Here is a 22353-nt window from a genome sequence, read left to right on the forward strand (position 1 = left end):
ACCCTTAAAATAACATTTTAATGACTCAAAAATATTTTATTGGAAAAAGAAAAGACACCACTCTGAATTTACCTTGATAGTGTAGGCTGAACATGCCATGATCGGTCTGCCGGAGACTGCGGTAGTAAATCTGCACCTGATTGGTTGAGCTTCGAATCACCTGACCCTCACTCATTAGGGTCTCATTGGCTAAGAGTTCTGGTCCCGTCCCTCCATAGCCAAGGATAGTCAGGGACTCGTCCTTGGACAGTTTCACTTTCTTCACCTGAGGAGAGGGGAGATGGTGGACATCTAGTGACTCATTTAGGAATCATTGAGGAGTAAAAATGCCTAACACTGGTTGCCAACCACCATGTTTACATTATTCAAAACTAGTTCTCCACAATGTCGAATGGATTTCACATGATGTATACTGCAACTGTTTGCTTGCAGAGGACTACTCTGAGCAAACAGGTACCTGGGGAATCCAAGCCCGCCTACTTTTTCTTTCTCTTCTACCCCAGTAGAAGACGCTTGGACTTCTTTTTTGATATTTTCAATGGTAATGGTATTGTTAAAAATTAGAATTAAAAACAGGTTCAGCCCCTTGTTCGACCGTGATCTTGCAGAGTTACTCCACCTCAAGAATTGAATTTGGAGAAAGGCTTACTCAGGCTGACTGGCTATCGTACAGGCAAATGAGAAATAAGTGCACTCAGGTTACCCGGGAAGGCCAAAGTTAGTTACTTTAAGGAGCAGTTCTCTCTCTGTGGGTCTAACCCCAAGAAGTTCTGGAAAATGGTTAAAGACCTGGAGAATAAACCCTCCTCCTCACAGCTGCCCATGTCCCTTAATGTTGATGATGTGATTGTTACTGACAAGCACATGGCTGAGCTCTTTAATCACCACTTCATTAAGTCAGGATTCCTATTTGACTCAGCCATGCCTCCCTGCGCGTCCAACATTTCCTCATCTCCCACCCCTTCTAATGTGACTATCCCCGATGTTTCTCCCTCTTTTTCCCCTGCCCCGCTACAAAGTTTCTCCCTGCAGGCAGTCACTGAGTCCAAGGTGATAAAGGAGCTTCTTAAACTTCACCCCAAAAAAACATCTGGGTCAGATGGTTTAGACCCTTTCTTCTTTAAGGTTGTTGCCCAAATCATCGCCAAGCCTTTCTCCAAACATTTTAACCTGTCTCTCCTTTCTGGGGAGGTTCCCATTGCTTGGAAGGCAGCCACAGTTCATCCTTCATTTAAAGGGGGAGCTTAAGCTGATCCTAACTGTTTTAGGCCTATTTCTATTTTGCCCTGTTTATCAAAAGTGTCGGAAAAACTTCTCAATAATCAACTTACTGACTTTCTTGATGTCTATAGTATTATCTCTGGTAAGCAATCTGGTTTCCACTCAGGTTATGGATGTGTCACTGCAACCTTAATGGTCCTCAATGATGCCACCATTGCCCTTGATTCTAAGCAATATTGTGCTGCTATTTTTATTGACTTGGCCAAAGCTTTTGATACGGTAGACCATTCCATTCTTGTGTCGAGTGTTGGTGTCTGAGGGGTCTTTGGCCTGGTTTGTTAACTACCTCTTACAAAGTGCAGTGTATAAAGTCAGAAAATCTGCTGTCTCAGCCACTGCCTGTAACCAAGAGAGTACCCCAAGGTTCAACCCTAGGCCCCACGCTCTTCTCAATTTACATCAACAACATAGCTCAGGCATTAGGAAGGTCTCTCATCCATTTATATGCAGATGATAGTCATATACTCAGCTGGCCCCTCCCTGGATGTTGTGTTAAATACTCTACAACAAAGCTTTCTTAGTGTCCAAAAAGCTTTCCCTACCCTTAACCTTGTTCTGAACATCTCCAAAACAAAGGTCATGTGATTTGGTAAGAAGAACGCCCCTCTTACCACAGGTGTCATTACTACCTCTGAGGGTTTAGAGCTTTTGGTAGTCCCCTCATACAAGTACTTGGGAGTATGGCTAGACGGTGCACTGTCCTTCTCTCAGCACATACAGTTGAAGTCGGAACTTTACATACACTTAGGTTGGAGTCATTAAAACTCGTTTCTCAACCACTCCACAAATTTCTTGTTAACAAACTATAGTTTTGGCAAGTCGGTTAGGACATCTACTTTGTGCATGACACAAGTCATTTTTCCAACAATTGTTTACAGACAGATTATTTAACTTATAATTCATTGTATCACAATTCCAGTGGGTCAGAAGTTTACATACACTAAATTGACTGTGCCTTTAAACAGCTTGGAAAATTCCAGCTGTTTAAAGAGCCAATCAGTTGTGTTGTGACAAGGTAGGGATGGTATACAGAAGACAGCCCTATTTGGTAAAAGACCAAGTCCATATTATGGCAAGAACAGCTCAAATAAGGAAAGAAAAACGACAGTCCATCATTACCAAGCAGTAAAATTAGATTTAAAAAACAGATAAAAAAATAGACCTTATGGAACAGCGGGGACTGTGAAGCAACACATACATAGGCACAGACACACGCTATACACATACATACACATGGATTTTGTACTGTAGATATGTGGTAGTGGTGGACCCCCTTGCTCCTTCGCAAGGGGGTCCTGATAACAACCAAAACAATGTCAAATAAAACAGCAATCAATACAAAACTCAACATTAATGAAAAACAGTTACTAGGTCATCAGTTAATTCAGGGAAAACCCATTGAGACTGTCATGACGTTGGTCTGGGGATAGGTTTATGACAGTCATAAATACCTCTTCCCCCCCTTTCCTCTCCCTACTCTACTGATGTGACATTAGAAAGCCCCTTTGGTTAACATAGAGATTCTGGGAACATCAGAAGTTGGGGGGAAATGAACTATATTCTGGTAATCCGACCAAGTGAACATATGCGGTGGTACTTAAGGTATATTATGTCAGTTCGGTTGTCATCTGGCACATTCTCATCAACGATAGAATGACATAAACTCTACTGTGGAAAGTCTGCACATCAGAGGTATCGGATTCACATGGAATTGTTGTTTAATTCAAATGTTTGAATATGAAATTATTTGTGAAGAGATTAAATGTAATTTTAGCTTCCAAATGAGAGATTTGGGTTTTCATAAGTTTAGGGCTCTGCTCAACCAGTGGCCCGTCCCTGTGAAGAGACATGGGTTATAAACTTTTCAGACACACCCTTCTCCCTCCACTATATAAGCCATTGACAAAAATTTAACTTCCTGTTCCGAGGATGTGAGGACGACGGTCCAATGTCAGAATGGTTCAGATAACATGTCAACTACAGAACTAAGCCAACCTCAGCATGAGCTTTGGTTGCGAATAATATGAACTTTGAACTCGTATTCACTATAGAAGTGATACCTCCTAGATGTTGAGTTAGCAACAGCAGCTGCAAACGTAAATTAGGACAGACAGAGTATACCGTCTACCACCCAACGACGTTACTACAACGTATTCAATTTACCAGCAGTAGCAGAGACATTCTTCAAAGGACAAAGGACCCGGTTTGGCAACACGGCCTGCCATCTACCACCAACCTACTGAAGCGCAGCTCAGAGTAAATATTTATTGCATTTTCCTTTTCCAAATGGGCGGTAATTTAGAATGCATAAGATATTGTATTTACGATAGCACAGCTTCGCCCTTTGTTCCTCAGTCTTCCCGCTCTTTCACTCAAACCCAGCCCTTTTTCTTGCGTGTAACAAGCTGTTATATCTGTTCCGCCCGCTAGGGACGTTTTCCTTTATGACGTAATTTGTAATCAAGGTATGATTTATTCTGTGTATATGTAATTCTGTGTGATTTAGTTAGGTATTTAGTAAATAAATAATTAAACCCAATTGTGTATTGCTGATTCAACTTGTTAGCCAGGGTTTGTGAAGATAACCAAGAATTTACAACTTTCAGATGAGACTGAAATAAGGTGACGATTAATATTGACTGCTATTGATGTAAAATATTACTAGGTCTTTAAGAGTTTATTCGGAAGATAACAGCTCTATAAATATTATTTCGTGGTGCCCCTCCTCTCTAGTTAATTACATTTACATGATTAGTTCAACCAGGTAATATTAATTACGGAGAAAGTATTTTATAGAATAGCATGTCATAACACTTAATCCGGTATAACCAAAGACACAACAAGACCATGGTCTCCTTCGACAGTGTTTGCTAATCCTGGAAGCGGAAGGGCTTAAGCGGTCCTATGTAAAACAATAGATCATGATTAAATTCAAAAACGGGGATATCCTACCAGCGTAGGATGCTGCTTTGAAGTCTGAGGGCACAGCCCCTTCATTATGGTCGCTTCTTGTCGACACATCAAAGCAGCCGTTCCAGACTCTCACATCAAGGACGTAGAGAGGCTGGTATTAGCAAGACTAGCTAAATGCTATCAAAACCATAGAATCCCTCAGTGTCAAACTCCCTGAAGGCAGCCTGAAAAGTAACTGCATTTCTTGCTTGAATCTTTACCACTAAAAGTTGTTGGAGGGGTCTGAAAACTCACTAAATATACTGAAAATGTTGCTAAATTAGTAGTTCCTGGTTCTGGGTTTTCTTCATAGATTATTTTGACAAATCAGAATTGGGAGAAGGTGGTGCTTAAACTGGTGCTGTGATATTTAAGCCTATGTGCTTGATAAACGTCTTCCACTAGAGTCCACAGCCACAAAGTCAAAATTGGATATTAGCGTAAAAATTAATGAAAACCAAAATTGTATTTTTGGCTGTCCAAGTGGTTGTTTGAGTGAGAAAGACACAAGAGAACCAATCAGTATAAAAGCACAGCCCCCTTCATTAGACGCTTTGTGCCTACAACATCAAGGAGCCTTTCCCAGCCTTTCCCATACATGCACTTTTCACTTGCTTCTTAAACTCTCATCCCATTGCTTTGTATTTTTCTTGTGTGCAAATAATACAAAAATAAACAATAGTGGCATGATGATGATGACTAACGGTGACTTACCTGAATTTCCACTCCATAACCCGGATACACCGTGATGCTGTAGGTGCACTCCAGAGGAGAATAAGGGGATGAGGAGAGAGGATCTGGAGACTCCACAATGCCCTCCATCCCAGAGAGACTGGCATTGCACTGCACTGGAGAGAGAAAGTCAGGACACTTGACTGAAAATGCACAAATATCTCAACCTTATGGAAGTAATGCCTGTGCAACACGAGCATCATCCTAACATGTTAGGCTTGCAATCCCACAATGCATTTACCCGGCATGTGCACCGTGGTGATGGTCGTTGTGGTGATCAAAGTGGTTGTCGTCTCCTCCTCTGTGGGTGAGGATGTTACAGTTCTCCCTGCTCCTGATAGGCTAACTGGAGGCGATGAGGTCAGCGCCGTGGTTAGCACCCCTGGTAGCATCACAGTGGCTGCAGGCTCAGTCTGCCCAAGCTGTGGTACAGCCTGAGTAGGGTTGGTGGTTGTACCTGCAATCAAGGCAGAGTGTTTAAACCAGAGATTGGCAACTAGCGGCCCGCGGAACCCCTCTTTTGTAGGTGGGTCAATTTCCAGAAAGTACAATTTCCTCTTTACTTTTTCCACATTAAGTCTGAAATTAAAATGTAATACATTGAGATATTCACTGGCCTATACACAATACTCCATAATGTCAAAATGGAGGGGGGATTCTACTAAGCTAACATATGGAATTGTTCTAAGATGGTCATACCAATATCTAAATACTACTACTAAAGCCCATTACTACTATAGCCCATAGAAACACTATTTGAATTCTGTACAGGCTTCCTTCTTTTTAACTCTGTCACTTGGATTATTATTGCGGAGTAAGTACAAAAATATTCCAAAACATGCATCCTGTTTGCAATAAGGCACTAAAGTAAATATGCCTAAAATGTGACAAAGAAATACATTTTATGTCCTCAATACAAAGTATTATGTTTAGGGAAAATCCAACACATCACTGAGTACCACCCTTCATATTGTTGATGTTAAATCTTGTTAAATCCACCTCAAATCAGTGCAGATGAAGGAGAGGACACCGGTTAAAGAAGGATTTTTAAGCCTTGAGACAATTGAGACATGGATTATGTACAGTATGTGTGCTGTTCAGAGGGTGAATGGGCAAGATTAAAGATTTAAGTGCCTTTGAACTGGGTATGGTAGTAGGTTCCAGGCACACCGGTTTGCATTTGTAATTATTAAGGATCCCCATTAGCTGCTGCCACTCTTCCTGAGGTCCAGAAACATAAGGCATTTACTTACAGTTTAAAATATTACATTACATTACACTTTACCATTTACATTTAGTGTGTTCCCTTAGGCCACTACTCCACATTCACATATATTAGAAAAAACATCCATGTGTATGTGTATGTAAAGTGTGTGTCTTATCATGTGTACTGTATCAGGAATCAAGGTAAGACCCAGTGCAGACTGTGTGAAGTAACAATGTTTATTGTAACCACAGCGGCAGGCAAACGACAGGTCAAGGCAGGCAGAGGTCGATAATCCAGAGTAGAAGCAAAGGTACAGGACAGCAGGCAGGCTCAAGGTCAGGGACGAGCAGAGTAGTCAGGCGGGCGGGTACAGCGTCGTCCTCCTGGTTTTTGATCCTCTAGACACAGAAAAGTATGGAGGGTACACAAAATGACCGGCAATACCGCAATACAGACAACTCTGGGTCTCAAGTCTGGTACGCGTTCGGCTGGAGACAGCCTAAACCTACCGAGCTGCATCGGCTCGGGAAGAGGTGAATCGGCAGTCTCCGGAGGCTCTTGGAGGAACTCGGGTAAAGTCGGATCCTCTCGGGGACGTAGACGTCGGGGACTTCCGGAGTTCATCAGCTGCAAGGTGGGATCCCTGAGTGAGCGATTGGGACCACAATCGGACCTCTTCTCCATCCTACGTGCCCACAGCTGACCATCGATCCGGATGGTTAAAGCGATGAGTGAGTCGAGATCCGTCGGTAGTTCTCGGGCTGCCAGCTCATTCTTTACCTCCTCCGATAATCCGTGCAGGAACATGTTGAACAGCGCTTCCGTGTTCCAGGTACCCTCTGCTAGCGTGCGGAACTCCACTGCATAGTCTGCCACACTGAGGGTGTTCTGCCGAAACTGGAGTAACTTCCGGTCAGCCTTTCTCCCGGACACAGGAGCCTCGAAAACTTCTCTACTCAGCCACGAATACCTCCAGACTGAGGCAGATGCTGGATTGTTGCTCCCATACCGCCGTGGCCCAAGCGAGTGCCCTCCCGGACATCAGCGTACTAATGTACGCTATCTTTGAGTGGTCCGAGGGGAAAAAAAGGAGGCTGCAGCTCGAAAACGAGGGAGCACTGGGAGAGAAAGGCCTGGCAGGATCTGTAATCTCCATTGTAACGCTCTGGGGGAGGTAAGCGGGTTTCCCGGGAAACCGGTGTGACGGTGCTGCTACCAGCCGGGTTACAGAGGGACCGGGAGGTTACCGTTGTGGTAGGCTGCCTAGTAGGCAACCCACGGAATTGCTCCCGCAATGCATCCAAGGCTAGGTCATGACGTTCGACCACGGCCTGGAACCCTTCCATCAGACCATGAAGCAACTTCTCGTGCCTACCAATGGTGGCTCCTTGGGAGGAGATGGCATTGCGGAGCTGGTCCAAGTCTGCTGGGTCAGTCATGGCCAGTTCGTACTATCAGGAATCAAGGTAAGACCCAAGTGCAGACTGTGTGAAGTAACAATGTTTATTGTACCCACAGGGCAGGAAAATGACAGGTCAAGGCAGGCAGGGGTCAACAATCCAGAGAAGGAGCAAAGGTACAGGATGGCAGGCAGGCTTAAGGTCAGGGGACAGGCAGAGTTCAGTAATCCAGAGATGGAGCAGAGGTACAGGACGGCAGGCAGGCTCAGGATCAGGAACGTGCAGAGTGGTCAGGTACAAGGTCAGGACAGGCAAGGGTGAAAAACCAGGAGGACGAGAAAAAAGAGGCTGGGAAAAGACAGGAGTTGACAGGACGAACGCTGGTAAGCTTGACAAACGAGACGAACTGGCACAGACAGACAGAAACCACAGGTATAAATAACCAGAGGATAAGTGGGGAAGATGGGCGACACCTGGAGGGGATGGAGATAAGCACAAGGACATGTGAAACAGATCAGGGCGTGACAGTACTGTATGTGTGTCTCTTCACAGTCTCCGACGTTCCATAAGGTGTATTTTTATCTGTTGTTAAAATCTGATTTTCCTGCTTGCAATCAGTTGCCTAATGTGGAATAGAGTTCCACATAGCCATGGCTCTATGTAGTACTGTGCATCTCCCATAGTCTGTTGTTGACTTGGGGATTGTGAAGAGACCTTTGGTGGCATGTGTTGTGGGGTATACATGGGTGTCCGAGCTATGTGCTAGTAGTTTAAACAGACACCTCGGTGAATTCAGCCTGTCAACACTTCTTACAAAAACAAGTTGTGATGAAGTCAATCTCTCCTCCACTTTGAGCTATGAGAGATTGACATGCATATTATTAATGTTAGCTCTCCGTGTACAATTAAGGGCCAGCCGTGCTGCTCTGTTCTGAGCCAATTGTAATTTTCCGAGGTCCCTCTTTGTGGCACCCGATCACACGACTGAAACCGTAGTCCAGGTGTGACAAAACTAGGGCCTGTAGGACCTGCCTTGTTGATAGTTTTGTTAACAAGGCAGAGCAGGGCTTTATTATGGACATACTTCTCCCCAGTTTAGCTATTGTTGTATCAACATGTTTTGACTATGACAGTTTACAATCCAGGGTTACTCCAAGCAGTTTTGTCACCTCAATTTGCTCAATTTCAAGGTTTAAGGTTTCAGTGAATGATTTGTCCCAAATACAATACTTTAAGTTTTTGAAATATTTAGGACTAACTTATTCCTTGCCATCATCAGAGGCCAATTATCAGCAACCGTCACTCCTGTGTTCCAATGGCACGTTGTGTTAGCTAATCCAAGTTTATCACTTTAAAAGGCTAATTGGTCATTAGAAAACCATTTTGCAATTATGTTAGCACAGCTGAAAACTGTTGTACTGATTAAAGAAGCAATAAAACTGGCCTGGAGCATCTGGAGCATCAGCATTTGTGGGTTCGATTACAGGCTCAAAATGGCCAGAAACAAAGACTTTCTTCTGAAACTCAGTCTAATTCTTGTTCTAAGAAATTAAGGCAATTCCATGCGAGAAATTGCCAAGAAACTGAAGATCTCGTACAATGCCTTGTACTACTCCCTTCACAGAACAGCGCAAACTGGCTCTAAGCAGAATAGAACGAGGAGTGGGCGGCCCCGGTGCACAACTGAGCAAGAGGACAAGTACATTAGTGTCTAGTTTGAGAAACAGACGTCTCACAAGTCCTCAACTGGCAGCTTCATTAAATAGTACTCGCAAAACACCAGTCTCAACGTCAACAGTGAAGAGGCGACTCCGGGATGCTGGCCTTCTAGGCAGAGTTCCTCTGTCCAGTGTCTGTGTTCTTTTGCCAATCTTAAATCTTTTATTTTTATTGGCCAGTCTGTGATATGGCTGTTTCTGCAACTCTGCCTAGAAGGCCAGCATCCCGGAGTCGCCTCTTCCCTGTTGACATTATTCTTCTCATTTAAACAAAACTCGGGAAGCTAAACTTGAAGAACTCTCTGAAGCCATCCTTGACTTAGACCACCAATATGCCTTGACGCCATCACCAGGGCTATATAGGCAATGCTTGAATTTACAATCTGAATTCAATCTCTTGTCCACTACAGATAAAGAATGGTTACTATTGCATTCACGTGGTAGCTACTATGAACATGGCAAGTCGTCTGCTCGCACACCAATTATAACGCAGTGCTGCAACCCGTCTGATTCCCCAAATTAAAGATTCCTCTCATAGCTTGATTTCTGACCCTACGGGGATCAATGACACCTTCAGGTCTTTCTATTCCTCCCTGTATACATCTGCATTTCCATCAGATACTGCCAATATGACTACATTTTTGGGTGAACTGGAGACTCCCACAGTTGAGGCTGAAACTGCAGATGATCTTGATTCTCCTCTCATCCTTGAAGAGGTTATTCAGTCTATCAAGTCAATGCAGAGCAGCAAAGCTCCAGGGCCTGATGGGTTTCCAACTGAGTTATTTAAGAAATTCCAAATTCCCAATCAATACAGCAGTGCTACAGCTCCAGCAGACTGACTTGGATTTTCAGCTTAGCCGCTCTGGTTTCAAATATCTTGGAGTGAAGGTAACTCGTTCATTACATGCTCTTTTTTCTGCAAACGTTGCTCCCCTCCTTACGCAAATTAAAACTGATTTTCAGAGATGGGGTAGCTTACAGGATTAATGCTGTAAAAATGAACAGTTTACCCAAGTTCCATTATCTTATTTCAATCTAGGCCGTCATTGTAAATAAGAATTTGTTCTTAACTGACTTGCCTAGTTTAATAAAAGGTTAAATAAAAAAATGTAAAATACATTTTAAAAATATTAACCCATTGTTTTTACCAAAGTGCTTTTTAAAGTCAATCAAATCAGGCTGCTACCACATTTTTCTGTGGAGGAAAGGTACCCAGAGTGAGTAGATCTTTACTTCAGAGATGCAAGTTTAGTGGAGGGCTTGCACGACCCAACTTTTTATACTATTACTGGGCAGACAACTTTCAGAAATTGCCATTCTGGTTACATACTCCAGGTGCCACCTAGAGGCACATTCTTGTATTTCTGCTTCTCTTCCTGCTTTACTCTGCTCTTCTCTCCCAGCATCCCCCTCTCGCTATACTGGCAATCCTGTAGTGCTTTCCACACTTTTTCCACACCAGTTTTGAAGGCATTTTAAATTCTCCTCTGCATCTACTATGGGTCCTATTGATAAGAATCACTTATTCCCCGCTTCCCTAATAGATAATGCTTTCTCTTACTGGACAAGGAAAGACTTATATGTAGAATATGGAATTTTTTCTAGTTTTCCCAACTTACCCTCTAAATACTCTTTGCATCCATCACACTTTTTCTGTTACCTTCAAATTAGGCATTGTGTCTCCTCCCAATTGTCTGGCTTCCCTGCTCCACCCCCTTGCTAACCCTGGGATGGCATATTGACTCTATTACCTCGACAGAAAGCAGTCATTTCTCTGATCTATCGGTGTATTATGTCATTGGACAAACACTCCACCAACAAAACTAAAACTGCTTGGGAACGGGAAATGGGTGTTGAATTTACACGAGTGGTGGGATGAGGCGATTGATAAAGTACAATCTAGATTGTCTGAAATATATCCAAATGTAAATGATGAGTGTGATAGATGTCATGTCTCAACATGTGACCGTAGACCCATATTCATTTAATGCTCTAAACTACAAAATTACTGAGATTCTATTTTTAAAATGGTGTTTGAAATGAACCTGCAGCCATGTCCCTTGATAGCTGTTTTTGGTATTCCAGAATACTTGTTCTCCTTAGACCCCAAACATGCTGATGTTGTTGCTTTTACATCCTTATTAGCTCGACATAGATGTATTTTCCAGTGGAAGTCTGCTCAGCAGCCCCCCTCTACTTCTCAATGGCAAAATTATGTAATGTTCTTCCTAAAGCTTGAGAAAATTAAGTATTCTCTTAGGAGTTCCACTGATACATTTGTTAGAAAATGGCAACCATTTATATCATACTTCAATGGCTTGCGGAGGCTCCCCTCTGATGAGATGCTTTAAGGTTTCCCAGTAGGTATTTCCCGTAGTCATTACATACTAGGTACAGTCATCAATATAATGCTATCCAGTCCAAGCAAGTTTGTCTAAGGTTTACTAATAATTTATTTACTTATTTATTTCTGTTGCTCCACTTTTTTGGATGTGTTGTGTGGAGGGAGGAAGGAAGGAAGGTTGGGATATGGTCAAATCTTTGTACTAACATTGACAGTGTTAGCCGTCATTGTAAATAAGAATTTGTTCTTAACTGACTTGTCTAGTTAAATAAAGGTTGAATAAATAGAAATACATTGATGTACATTTTGTAAAACTTGAAAAAATATATATACAAAAAGAGTATTAATTAATGTGCACACGATACCCCATAATGACAAAGCGAAAACAGGTGTTTAGAAATTTTTGCAAATTGATAAAAAAAACAAAAAACAGAAATAACATATTTACATAAGTATTCAGACCCTTTGCTATGAAACTCGAAGCTCAGGTGCATCCTGTTGATCTATCCATTGATCATCCTTGAGATGTTTCTCCAACTTGATTGGAGTCCACCTGTGGTCAATTCAATTGATTGGACATGATTTGGAAAGGCACACACCTGTCTTTATAAGGTCCCACAGTTGACAGTGGATGTCAGAGAAAAAAACCAAGCCATGAGGTTGAAGGAATTGTCCGTAGAGGTCTGAGACAGGACTGTGTCGAGGCACAGATCTGGGGAAGGGTACCAAAAAATGTTTGAAGCATTAAAGGCCCCCAAGATCACAGTGGCCTCCATCATTCTTAAAAGGAAGAATTTTGGAACCACCAAGACTTTTCCTAGAGCTGGCCGCCCGGCCAAACTGAGCAATTGGGGCGGCAGATAGCCTAGTGGTTAGAGCATTGGACTAGTAACCGATAGGTTACTAGATCGAATCCCTGAGCTGACAAGGTAAAAATCTGTCGTTCTGCCCCTGAACAAGTTAACCCACTGTCCCTAGGCCGTCATTGTAAATAAGAATTTGTTCTTAACTGACTTGCCTAGTTAAATAAAGGGTAAATAAAAATAAAACATTTAGGGAGAAGGGCCTTGGTCTGGGAGGTGACTAAGTACCCGATGGTCACTCTGACAGAGCTCTAGAGTTCCTCTGTGGAGATGGGACAACCATCTCTGCAGCACTCCACCAATTAGGCCTTTCACTCCACCAATCAGTGGCCAGATGGAAGCCACTCCTCAGTAAAAGCACATGACAGCCCGCTTGGAGTTTGCCAAAAGGCACCTAAATAATCTCAGACCATGAGAAACAAGATTCTCTGGTCTGATGAAAACAAGATTGAACGCTTTGGCCTGAATGCCAAGCGTCAAATCTGGAGGAAACCTGGCACCATCCCTACGGTGAAGCATGGTGGTGGCAGCATCATGCTGTGGAGATGTTTTTCAGTGGCAGGGGCTGGGAGACTAGTCAGGATTGAGGGAAAGATGAACGGAGCAAATTACGGAGAGATCCTTGATGAAAACCTGCTCCACAGCGCTCAGGACCTCAGACTGGGGCGACGGTTCACCTTCCAACAGGACAACGACCCAAAGCACACAGCCAAGACAATGCAGGAGTGGCTTCGGGACAAGTTTCTGAATGTCCTTGAGTGGCCCAGCCAGAGCCCGGACTTGAACCCAATCGAACAACTCTGGAGAGACCGGAAAATAGCTGTGCAGCAATGCTCCCCATCCAACCTGACAGAGTTTGAGAGGATCTGCAGAGAAGAATGGGAGAAACTCCAAATACAGGTGTGCCAAACTTGCTGCGTCATACCCAAGAAGGCGCGAGGCTATAACAGCTGCCAAAAGTGCTTCAACAAAGTACTGAGTAAAGGGTCTAAATACTTATGTAAATATTTATGTAAATATTTATAATACATTTGCAAACATTTCTAGAAACCTGTTTTTGCTTTGTCATTACGTGGTATTGTGTGTAGATAATGGAAAAAAACAATTGAATACATTTTAGAATAAGGCTGTAATGTAACAAAATGTGGAAATGGCAAGGGGTCTGAATACTTTCCGAATGCACTGTACATACACTGAACAAAAATATAAACGCAACATGCAACAATTTGAATGATTTTACTGAGTTACAGTTCATTTAAGGAAATCAGTCAATTGAAATAAATTCCTTAGGCCCCAATCTATGTATAACACATGACTGGGATTACAGATAGGCATCTGTTGGTCACAAATACCTTTAAAAAAAGGTAGGGGTGGAGATCAGAAAACCAGTTAGTATCTAATGTGACCACCATTTGCCTCATGCAGTCTCCTTCGCATTGAGTTGATCAGGCGGTTGATTGTGGCTTGTAGAATGTTGTCCCACTCATCTTCCATGACTGTGCGAAGTTGCTGGATATTGCCGCAAACTGGAACACTGTCGTACACATCTATTCAGAGCTCAATGGGTGACATGTTTAGTGAGTATGCAGCCCATGGAAGATCTGGAAGATTTAGCTTGCAGGAATTATGTACAGATCCTTGCGACATGGGGCCTTGCATTATCATGATGAAATATGAGGTCGTGGCGGCGGATGAATGGCACGACAATAGGCCTCAGGATCTTGTCACAGTATCTCTGCGCATTCAAATTGCCAATCGATAAAATGCAATTGTGTTCGTTGGCCAGCCTGCCCATACCATAACCCCACCGCCACCATGGGGCACTCTGTTCACAATGTTGACATCAGCAAACCACTCGCCCACACGGCTTATGGTGCAGAAATTAACCTTATATTCTCTGCCAACAGCTCTGGTGGTGTCACAACTCCCGCCGAAGTTGGCTCCCCTGCCTGTTCGGGCGGTGCTCGGCGGTCGTCGTCACCGGCCTACTAGGCCGATCCCTTTTTCCTTTTCTGTTAGTTTAGTCTTATTAGTTGCACCTGTTCCTATTTGTGTTTTCTTGATTTTCTAGCCTATTTAAGCTTGTTAGGCCCGTTCTATTTTGTGCGGGATTATTTTGTGTTCACGTTTAGTGTTGGCTGTGGTTTTGTGCTCCGGACCGTTTTACCCTGTGTTTTGGGTTGGTCAGTGTTTTCCGCCCTGTGTTTGGGCATGACCGTTTGTGCCGGAATAAAAGTGCCTATTTTTCTTGAACCCTCTGCTCGCTGCACCTGACTCCTACCTTCCACTCCTATTCATCCGTGACCGGTGGACATTCCTGCAGTCAGCATGCCAATTACACACTCCCTCAGAACTTGAGACATCTGTAGCATTGTGTTGTGTGGCAAACTGCACATTTTAGAGTGGCCTTTTATTGTCCCCAGCACAAGGTGCACAGCGTTGCTGCGCAGCTATTTTCGGGTCTCTTCAGAGATGTTCGATCGGGTTCAAGTCCAAATTTACATACACATGGTCTGCGGCACCTTGTGCTGTATAATCAGCTTCTTGACATGTCACACCTTTCACGTGAATGGATTATCTTGGCAAAGGAGAAATGCTCAACAACAGGGATGTCAACAAATTTGTACACACAATTTGAGAGAAAGAAGCTTTTTGTGCGTATGGAACATTTCTGGTATTTTTCATTTCTGCTCATGAAACATGGGACCAACACTCTACATGTTTAGTTTATATTTTTGGCAGGGGTGGACTCACTCGAGGTCTCAACTTACTGTTGAGAGTTAGAATTGTGGAATACACAAGGTGCAATTTCAAAATATGGTTTTGCATCAGCAGTTTTCTCTTGTGATGTCAGTCACTGAAAGTCACTCATGTCAGCTAACATTTTTTCGATTGTAAGTTAGTTTTGTGGTCAGGTATCTAAACTTCTAGTAATAATGGTTGAAATAAAACCGGGGGGCCCACGTTGATAACAAATCACTCAGTCAGATATCATATAAAAATGCTAACATTTCTCCACAACCTATGGCAAAATGAGTAGAATTGCATGAAATTATTTACAAGATGTATACATTTTCTCAACACCCCATGGCAAAATGTGTAGAATTGCAGGAAATTAACTGTACAACTTAATTTCACTTAGGGCCCCAAAAGGACTGCATGTCTTTTGTGGCCCCCACCCCCATCAAAGTTGCCCATCCCTGGTTTAAACATGCACAGTTTTGTCATGAGTGTGCTGATTGGTCCGCATCGTGGCCCCCACCTACCCTACACCACTGATGCCATCGTGATTCTATTTAAGCAGTTGGTTTTGGTATATTTGAAAAGGGTTTTACAAATAAAAATACAGTATTACTGTTATTGTTATTATTAATTAGTAGTAGCATATGAATGAATATCAGTACTGATATAATAATCTAAAACAGCTACTGGTGAGCTATGCTACCTGTATCAACTGGGGCATGGCCCAGGTACTCCTTACTCAGAAGGGCTGCATGGATCAGCTTGCCCAATGGATGGGGACCAGGACTTGCTGTGGGAGGAGCCTCAGGGTCAGGGGTCACAAAGCTCAAGCCTAAGAGGAAAGAGATATATAATGACTTGGGGAAAATTACTTCAGAGGAAATGGAGGAATTTAAACTATGATTGGCAAATTATTTATTTTTTTAATTCAAGAAACATCTGTCACAAGAAACATTTCTGCCTCTTTCTCTCTCTCTCGCTCTCTCTCTCTCGCTCTCTCTCTCTCACACACACTTGTGCTGAGCGATTGGAGCTTTGAGGTCAGTTCGATTACTAAAAATGTATCACAATTTTTATAATTTTTTTAAACATTAAATGCACTATGCATTATGTAGGTTGAATGCTGTAACACAGTAAATCAATTAATAAAAGTCACATGATGGTAGGGACTGCCCATGACTGTTCATCACTTATATATTAACCATCAGCTATTCACATTACTTGTGTATATTACATTTAATTTAGTTGATGACTTATTTAATTCCAAGTCATCATCTCATCTTTATAGAGCTGCTGGCCATGCTGTCTGACAGTCACTATTTTAGTGGTTTTTCAAAGTAAATTATCCATACTTTTATGACTGCTGAATGCCAACTATCAATCACTTAGATCCATATACGGTATTTTCAGGTAGAGATACCTCGCAAATAAACTGCTGTCTATGTATCCCCTCTTGATTGCGCATTCTTCTCTCTTAAGTAGCAGGCGTAAAAGATACAAAGACCGAACAAGTTTAGCCGCGCAATGGATTATGATCATTGTAGTTAATTATCAAATGTTCTACAGTAAACTATATATATAGAACATTGGCCTGTTGGAAACTACAACTCCCAACTACTAAGCACAGTTCGGGCATATGATCTGATTTATCTCTAGAGAAACTGCAGAAAAATAACCAACATTAATCGCTCAGCACTATCACACACACACACACACACACACACACACACACACACACACACACACACACACACACACACACACACACACACACACACACACACACACACACACACACACACACACACACACACACACACACACACACACACACACACACACACACACACACGTTACCTGTAGTTAGGTGGAGGATGGTGACAGATAGTGTCACAGCAAGAACTGTAGACACCATGGTTTAGTATCAGAACAGCCTGACAGAGAGGGGAGGGAAACGAAACAGAAGAGGGGAGGGAAAGAGATTGTAAGGAAGGAAAGAAGAGCAGATACAACCTAAATGATTCCTTACTGCAGTATTGTACTTTATCAATCAGAACAACAGCACCAGCAACTACACTGATCATATATTAAAAACATAAGCTTTAGAGCAGGGGTGTCAACATACGGAGGGGGTCCAATCCGGCTCGCAGGTGGAGTAAAAATATTTCAACAGGCAAGAAATATAACCAATTTCAGTGCAGCCCTTCGGACCTCATCGAAGACCGAATGAGGCCCCCAGAGCAAAATGAGTTGGACACCCCTGTTTTAGAGAGACAGATATTAAAATGTGCAGTCTTGGACCTGGGAATCTGTTCAATGGTCATTTACATTTTTGATTCGTAAAGAATATCACATACACATGAGCTTAGCCCAACTGTCTTACTCCATCATAAGCCAAAGGTTATATTGCTCCCTCCATTGTTTACAAACAATAAACAAACAAGGTATAGCTTCAAAATGTTTAAACATGTTTACTTATTTTATTTAACTTTATTTAACCAGGCAAGTAAATTAAGAACAAATTCTACATTTACAAAATGTGTATTAGGGAGGGTTACATTTCCCCAACCCAGCCATCCCTAATGTACAAACCCCTCTCAAATTCAAAGACAAATTAATGTAATCCAGGTGATAGTTTAAAACATGTATTTACATTTGTTCATGCTATTGTTATTTGTAAACAATGGGGTAAAGAAACCTTATTTTAGGTTATGATAGGGTAGGCTAAGCTTGCTCCCGAGTGGCGCAGCGGTCTAAGGTACTGCATCTCAATGCTATACGCATCACTACAGACACCCTGGTCCGAATCCAGTCTGTATCACAACCGGCCGTGATTGACAGTCCCATAGGACGTCGCACAATTGGCCCATCGTCGTCCGGGTTTGGCCGGTATAGGCGTCACTGTAAATAAGAATTGTGCTAAGCTTAAGAGACATATAAATTCTATCAATGGTTATATCAAGCATTTCAATGTCATTGAACATATCCCCATATCCCATTTTGTATCTTTAAACCTACAATAAAAGTGCCTTGGTAAAGGTAAAATTGCTCAAAACGTGATATATATATCAGCAGTGCAGCATTATCATTGGTGCTTTTTAGTGTTGCATTCCATCAATGTCTCACCGTGTAAATCTATCTCACAATATAAGATAAAGAGGAAAAGGCTATCACATTTCAGATTGTGAACACGTATTTACATTATGCGGGTCCTAAGGCCCAAGGGGGATTAGATCCGTGGTCGTATGACATGCCTTCTGTGCTGTCACGGTCACTCAGATCTAAAATACTGTAATAGAGATCATATATCTGTATAGCTACATTAAACTAAACATGATAGGCCTCATAGAATAGGCCTATAATGTTAAGTTATGCATCGCAGGAGAATGTTTAATTCCTTCATGCTTTCAATGGCTTTCCGTTTTCTTTTTCAAAATATGCACCAAATCATTCTATTTGCCCGATAACCACTCTCACCGGACGGCTATCAAAAATGAATAGGCCTAATTTGTATTTGCGTCAGAGAAAATCCGGAGTATTTTTTGTATGGTTTAAAATTTCAATGCAGGTAGCGTTTGTTGTGCAATGTGATGGATTAGAAAAAGAGACCTGCGCTAATTATTAGGCCTATGCGTAATAGTTAGCAGCGAGGGAAGCATACGTACCTGGAAAATCACGTCCTGATCTATTCCCTTATTATTATGCGCTTCTCTTACACACCGGTATTCGCGTTTCAGTCAAAAATCGGGCTATTGTTGGTTGAGCTACGTTCTCTTTTACTGCGTTCCTTCGAGTCCCTTACGTAAAATACCAGCGCTGATACTGCACATAAAATGTGTTAAAATTATAATTTGCTCCCACACGGCCCTGCTCTTTGTGTGAGTATGCAGGGGGCTTTGTGACTACACCCCTCTAATATCCTAATCACTACCATTGATCTTCCCAAATATGTGTAAAGGTATCCTGCTGTCTTCTGACTCCGCTCCCCCCTTTCTCGTTGATGGTATGTCTATACGCCTCTCTCTTATTTCTAGGCCCCGGAGCGAGCGGGTGGGTGGAACGCTGGTAGCTGGTTCTACCTGTATGGTTGACGCGTTGGTGTGTGTGAGGGCATTTAAGTCGGGAGTCATAGCTCACAGATGCGCCCTGGTGGATGTTCGCAGATTTGCATGAACTTGGTTCTCTTGGCGAAGAGCTGTACACCAACAGTGCTGAAACAGCAACACACATCTAAATGCCCAGGCTAGAGATTGGATAGCATGCAACATTTAAACTAAGATTGCCTATACCAAGCTAAATAGAATACAAAAATATATTTCACTTCAATTGACCAGACGATAAATAAATAAGTCTAAAATCCTATACCCTTCGGTATTTTCCGTAAAGGAGGACATTATACTCTGGCGCTTTGCGGAAACATCGAATGCGGAACAAATTGTATCGAGTTGCATCGGCGCAGCCCATCAAGACAGATAGACAGTGGTGAGTCATTGGGCTACAATTAAAATGTATTAGGAACCATGCATGCACGCATACCAGATACCTTTTAAATGGTAGCCTAGAAATTAACTTATATATTTAGATGTCGACTATTGTCAGAATAAATATCCTAGGCTACTCAATGCTTTGTCCACCCCCTCTTTATATTTGGACATTATCCCGGGAACGCTTACAATGCATCGACAAAACTACAAGTGAAAGGCTGTGATGGAAGTATCTGCGCAGTTGTGCTATGTTGTCAATATGTTTACTGAAATGTGCGCTGACGATGATACCTTGTTAATGCACCGGAGGGGACAGTTCTAGAGGGTGCTTTTTGTGTAAACCAAAAAAGACCTTCGCTCATACAGTAAATCCTGTAAATGCGGGATACTGAATCTAATAGGCCTATGCATTTGGATGTGTGCAAGATTGTAAACTAATTTCAGACAAATTATAATATGATTCCTCAACTGCTATTTTCCCCCCTTTATTTTATCAGGGCGTCATACTGAGACCAATGTCTCTTTTACAGATGAGCGCTAATTTACAAAAATTGTAGAAAATACTCACATCAAAATATAAATACGAAATGCAAGCAGAAAGTAAAAAACTGTCATAAAAAACAAACACATTCATAAGTAACAAGGTCCTCAATCAGCTTTATGAATTGCCATAGAGGCACCAGAACATCACATTTAAGAACATTTTGAAGATTTGTGGAACAATAAGTTGCAAGAACACAAAAATCTGATTTAGCTAACTCAGTAGAGACCAAAGGAACTTCCAGAGTTCTCCATCCCTGAGACCACTTATTAGATGGCCTGCTATGGTGGCAGATTGAGAGGACGACATATTCTGAGCTAAACTGACTAAGACACACCCCCAACAACACATAAAAACGATGGGCTTTTTAGTTGAGCGCTGATGCCATCCTGTGATAAACAGTGCTCACTTTGTCAAAGGCAGAGGCGCAAAATATTTTGCTTGTACATTCCCAGCAAAAGTTTGGACACACCTACTCATTCCATGGTTTTTCTTTATTTACTATTTTCTACATTAGCCACCCTTTGCCTTGATGACAGCTTTGCACACTCTTGGCATTCTCTCAACCAGCTTCATGAGAAAGTCACCTGGAATGCATTTCAATTAACAGGTGTGTTGTTAATTTGTGGAATTTCTTTCATTCTGAATTTGTTTGAGGCAATCAGTTGGGTTGTGACAAGGTAGGGGTGGTATACAGTCTTTTACCAAATAGGGCTATCTTCACAACACAACTGATTGGCTCAAACGCATTAAGAAGGAAAGAAATTTGACAAATTAACTTTTAACAAGGCATACCTGTTAATTGACATGCATTCCAGGTGACTTCCGACTATCGAGATGACGAGCCAGCACAGGTGTAACCCATACTTACTAGCAAGATGACACCAAATTTGTTCACCCTACGTGCTACCTCGAAATATAAATGGAAAAACCAAAACCGGATAACTTCCATTAACTTATATTCATCGCTACTTAAATATGTCGCCTTTTACAATATAAACATGGTGTCTACTGACTGTCAACAATTAAATACAAGACAAAAACAGCCACCTTTTTATTTTTTTCTCTATAAATATGTTTCTATATATAGTTGCCTAAAACACAGAACTTTTGAAAAAGTAGTAAAATCATGTATGTTCTCTCATCCCTTTGGACGAGCACAACCAAAACTAATCTCCAATATGGCAGAACGTGCAGTCAAAATAAATTGTAAGCCTGGGATACATACTGGCTAAACACAAAAACGTATTGACTGCCCACCCTTGAAAGACAAAATCAGAAACCAAGTTGTCCTTACTACGGACTTGTCTGATTTCAAGGGGAAATACCTGTAATATGAGACTCCAGTGAAGGAGTCGGCGGTTCGTGGAACTTGTCTTTTGCAGGAAAATTAGATGAGGTGAGATGAGGTGTAGAGACCGATGCATAAACCTCGAAGTGCTAAAGAGCCAGTACCAAGCGTCTCCTTCTCGATAGTCGAGTTGTGTTTTTGATATGAGGCCAATTTCTTTGAAAAATACCCCACAGGGTGCTCAACATTTGTATCGTCTTTCTGTAGGTGCACAGCCCCTGCTCCTACATTGCTGGCATCGGTGTAAAAAGCAAATGGACAACTGAAATCCAGAGCAGCTAGCACCGGTGCAGAGACCAAAATAGTCTTTGTCTTCTCAAATGCCTCCTGACTGTCGAGGCTCCAACAGAAAATGACTTTCGGACTGGTCAATCTGTATGTGGTGCATCAACCTGGGCAAAGTTCTTGCAAAAAGCCAAGTCGTAGCCAGCCATTCCCAAGAATCAGCACAGAAGCTTGCACTGGAAGGTTATTGATGGCCTCCACTTTTTCGGACTCTCCCTTGCCCCACCACCTTCCCAAGATATTTCACTGTTGCTTGGGCAATTTCACTCTTTGACAGGTTAATTGTCAGGTTGGCAGCTGCGAAACGCCGAACAGACTCCTAATATCCTGAAGGTTTTGGGGCCAGGTGGTGCTAAATATGACCACATCCAAATATGCTTCAGCATTTTCTAGGCCACATAGCACAATGTGCATGAGTCTTTGAAACATGGCTCTGGCGTTTCCTAACCT

The 22353-nt window shown here is 42.3% G+C and overlaps 2 protein-coding genes across 3 annotated transcripts in view; one reads left to right on the forward strand and one right to left on the reverse strand.

Annotated features, from left to right (window-relative positions):
• sez6l2 (seizure related 6 homolog (mouse)-like 2) overlaps nt 1-19350 on the reverse strand; it is a 67360-nt gene extending 48010 nt beyond the window's left edge. Inside the window, exons 1-6 of one of the 2 annotated variants that reach the window (XM_071412517.1) lie at nt 18908-19350; nt 17100-17176; nt 15946-16074; nt 5207-5422; nt 4948-5081; nt 73-265 (exon numbers count right to left, since the gene is read on the reverse strand). In XM_071412517.1, the coding sequence (XP_071268618.1) occupies nt 73-265; nt 4948-5081; nt 5207-5422; nt 15946-16074; nt 17100-17157 (730 nt within the window). In that variant the 5' untranslated portion in view covers nt 17158-17176; nt 18908-19350. The remainder of the gene's footprint in view (nt 1-72; nt 266-4947; nt 5082-5206; nt 5423-15945; nt 16075-17099; nt 17177-18907) is intronic. The other variant, XM_071412507.1, reaches the window with a different exon arrangement.
• A 61-nt stretch (nt 19351-19411) lies between these two features.
• Nucleotides 19412-22353, forward strand: part of asphd1 (aspartate beta-hydroxylase domain containing 1) — a 78820-nt gene continuing 75878 nt past the window's right edge. The window contains exon 1 of the mRNA XM_071412540.1: nt 19412-19724. The gene's annotated coding sequence lies outside the window, so the exon portion shown is untranslated. The remainder of the gene's footprint in view (nt 19725-22353) is intronic.

The sequence above is a fragment of the Salvelinus alpinus genome, chromosome 1, assembly GCF_045679555.1.
Source record: "Salvelinus alpinus chromosome 1, SLU_Salpinus.1, whole genome shotgun sequence".
NCBI classification, from domain to species: domain Eukaryota; kingdom Metazoa; phylum Chordata; class Actinopteri; order Salmoniformes; family Salmonidae; genus Salvelinus; species Salvelinus alpinus.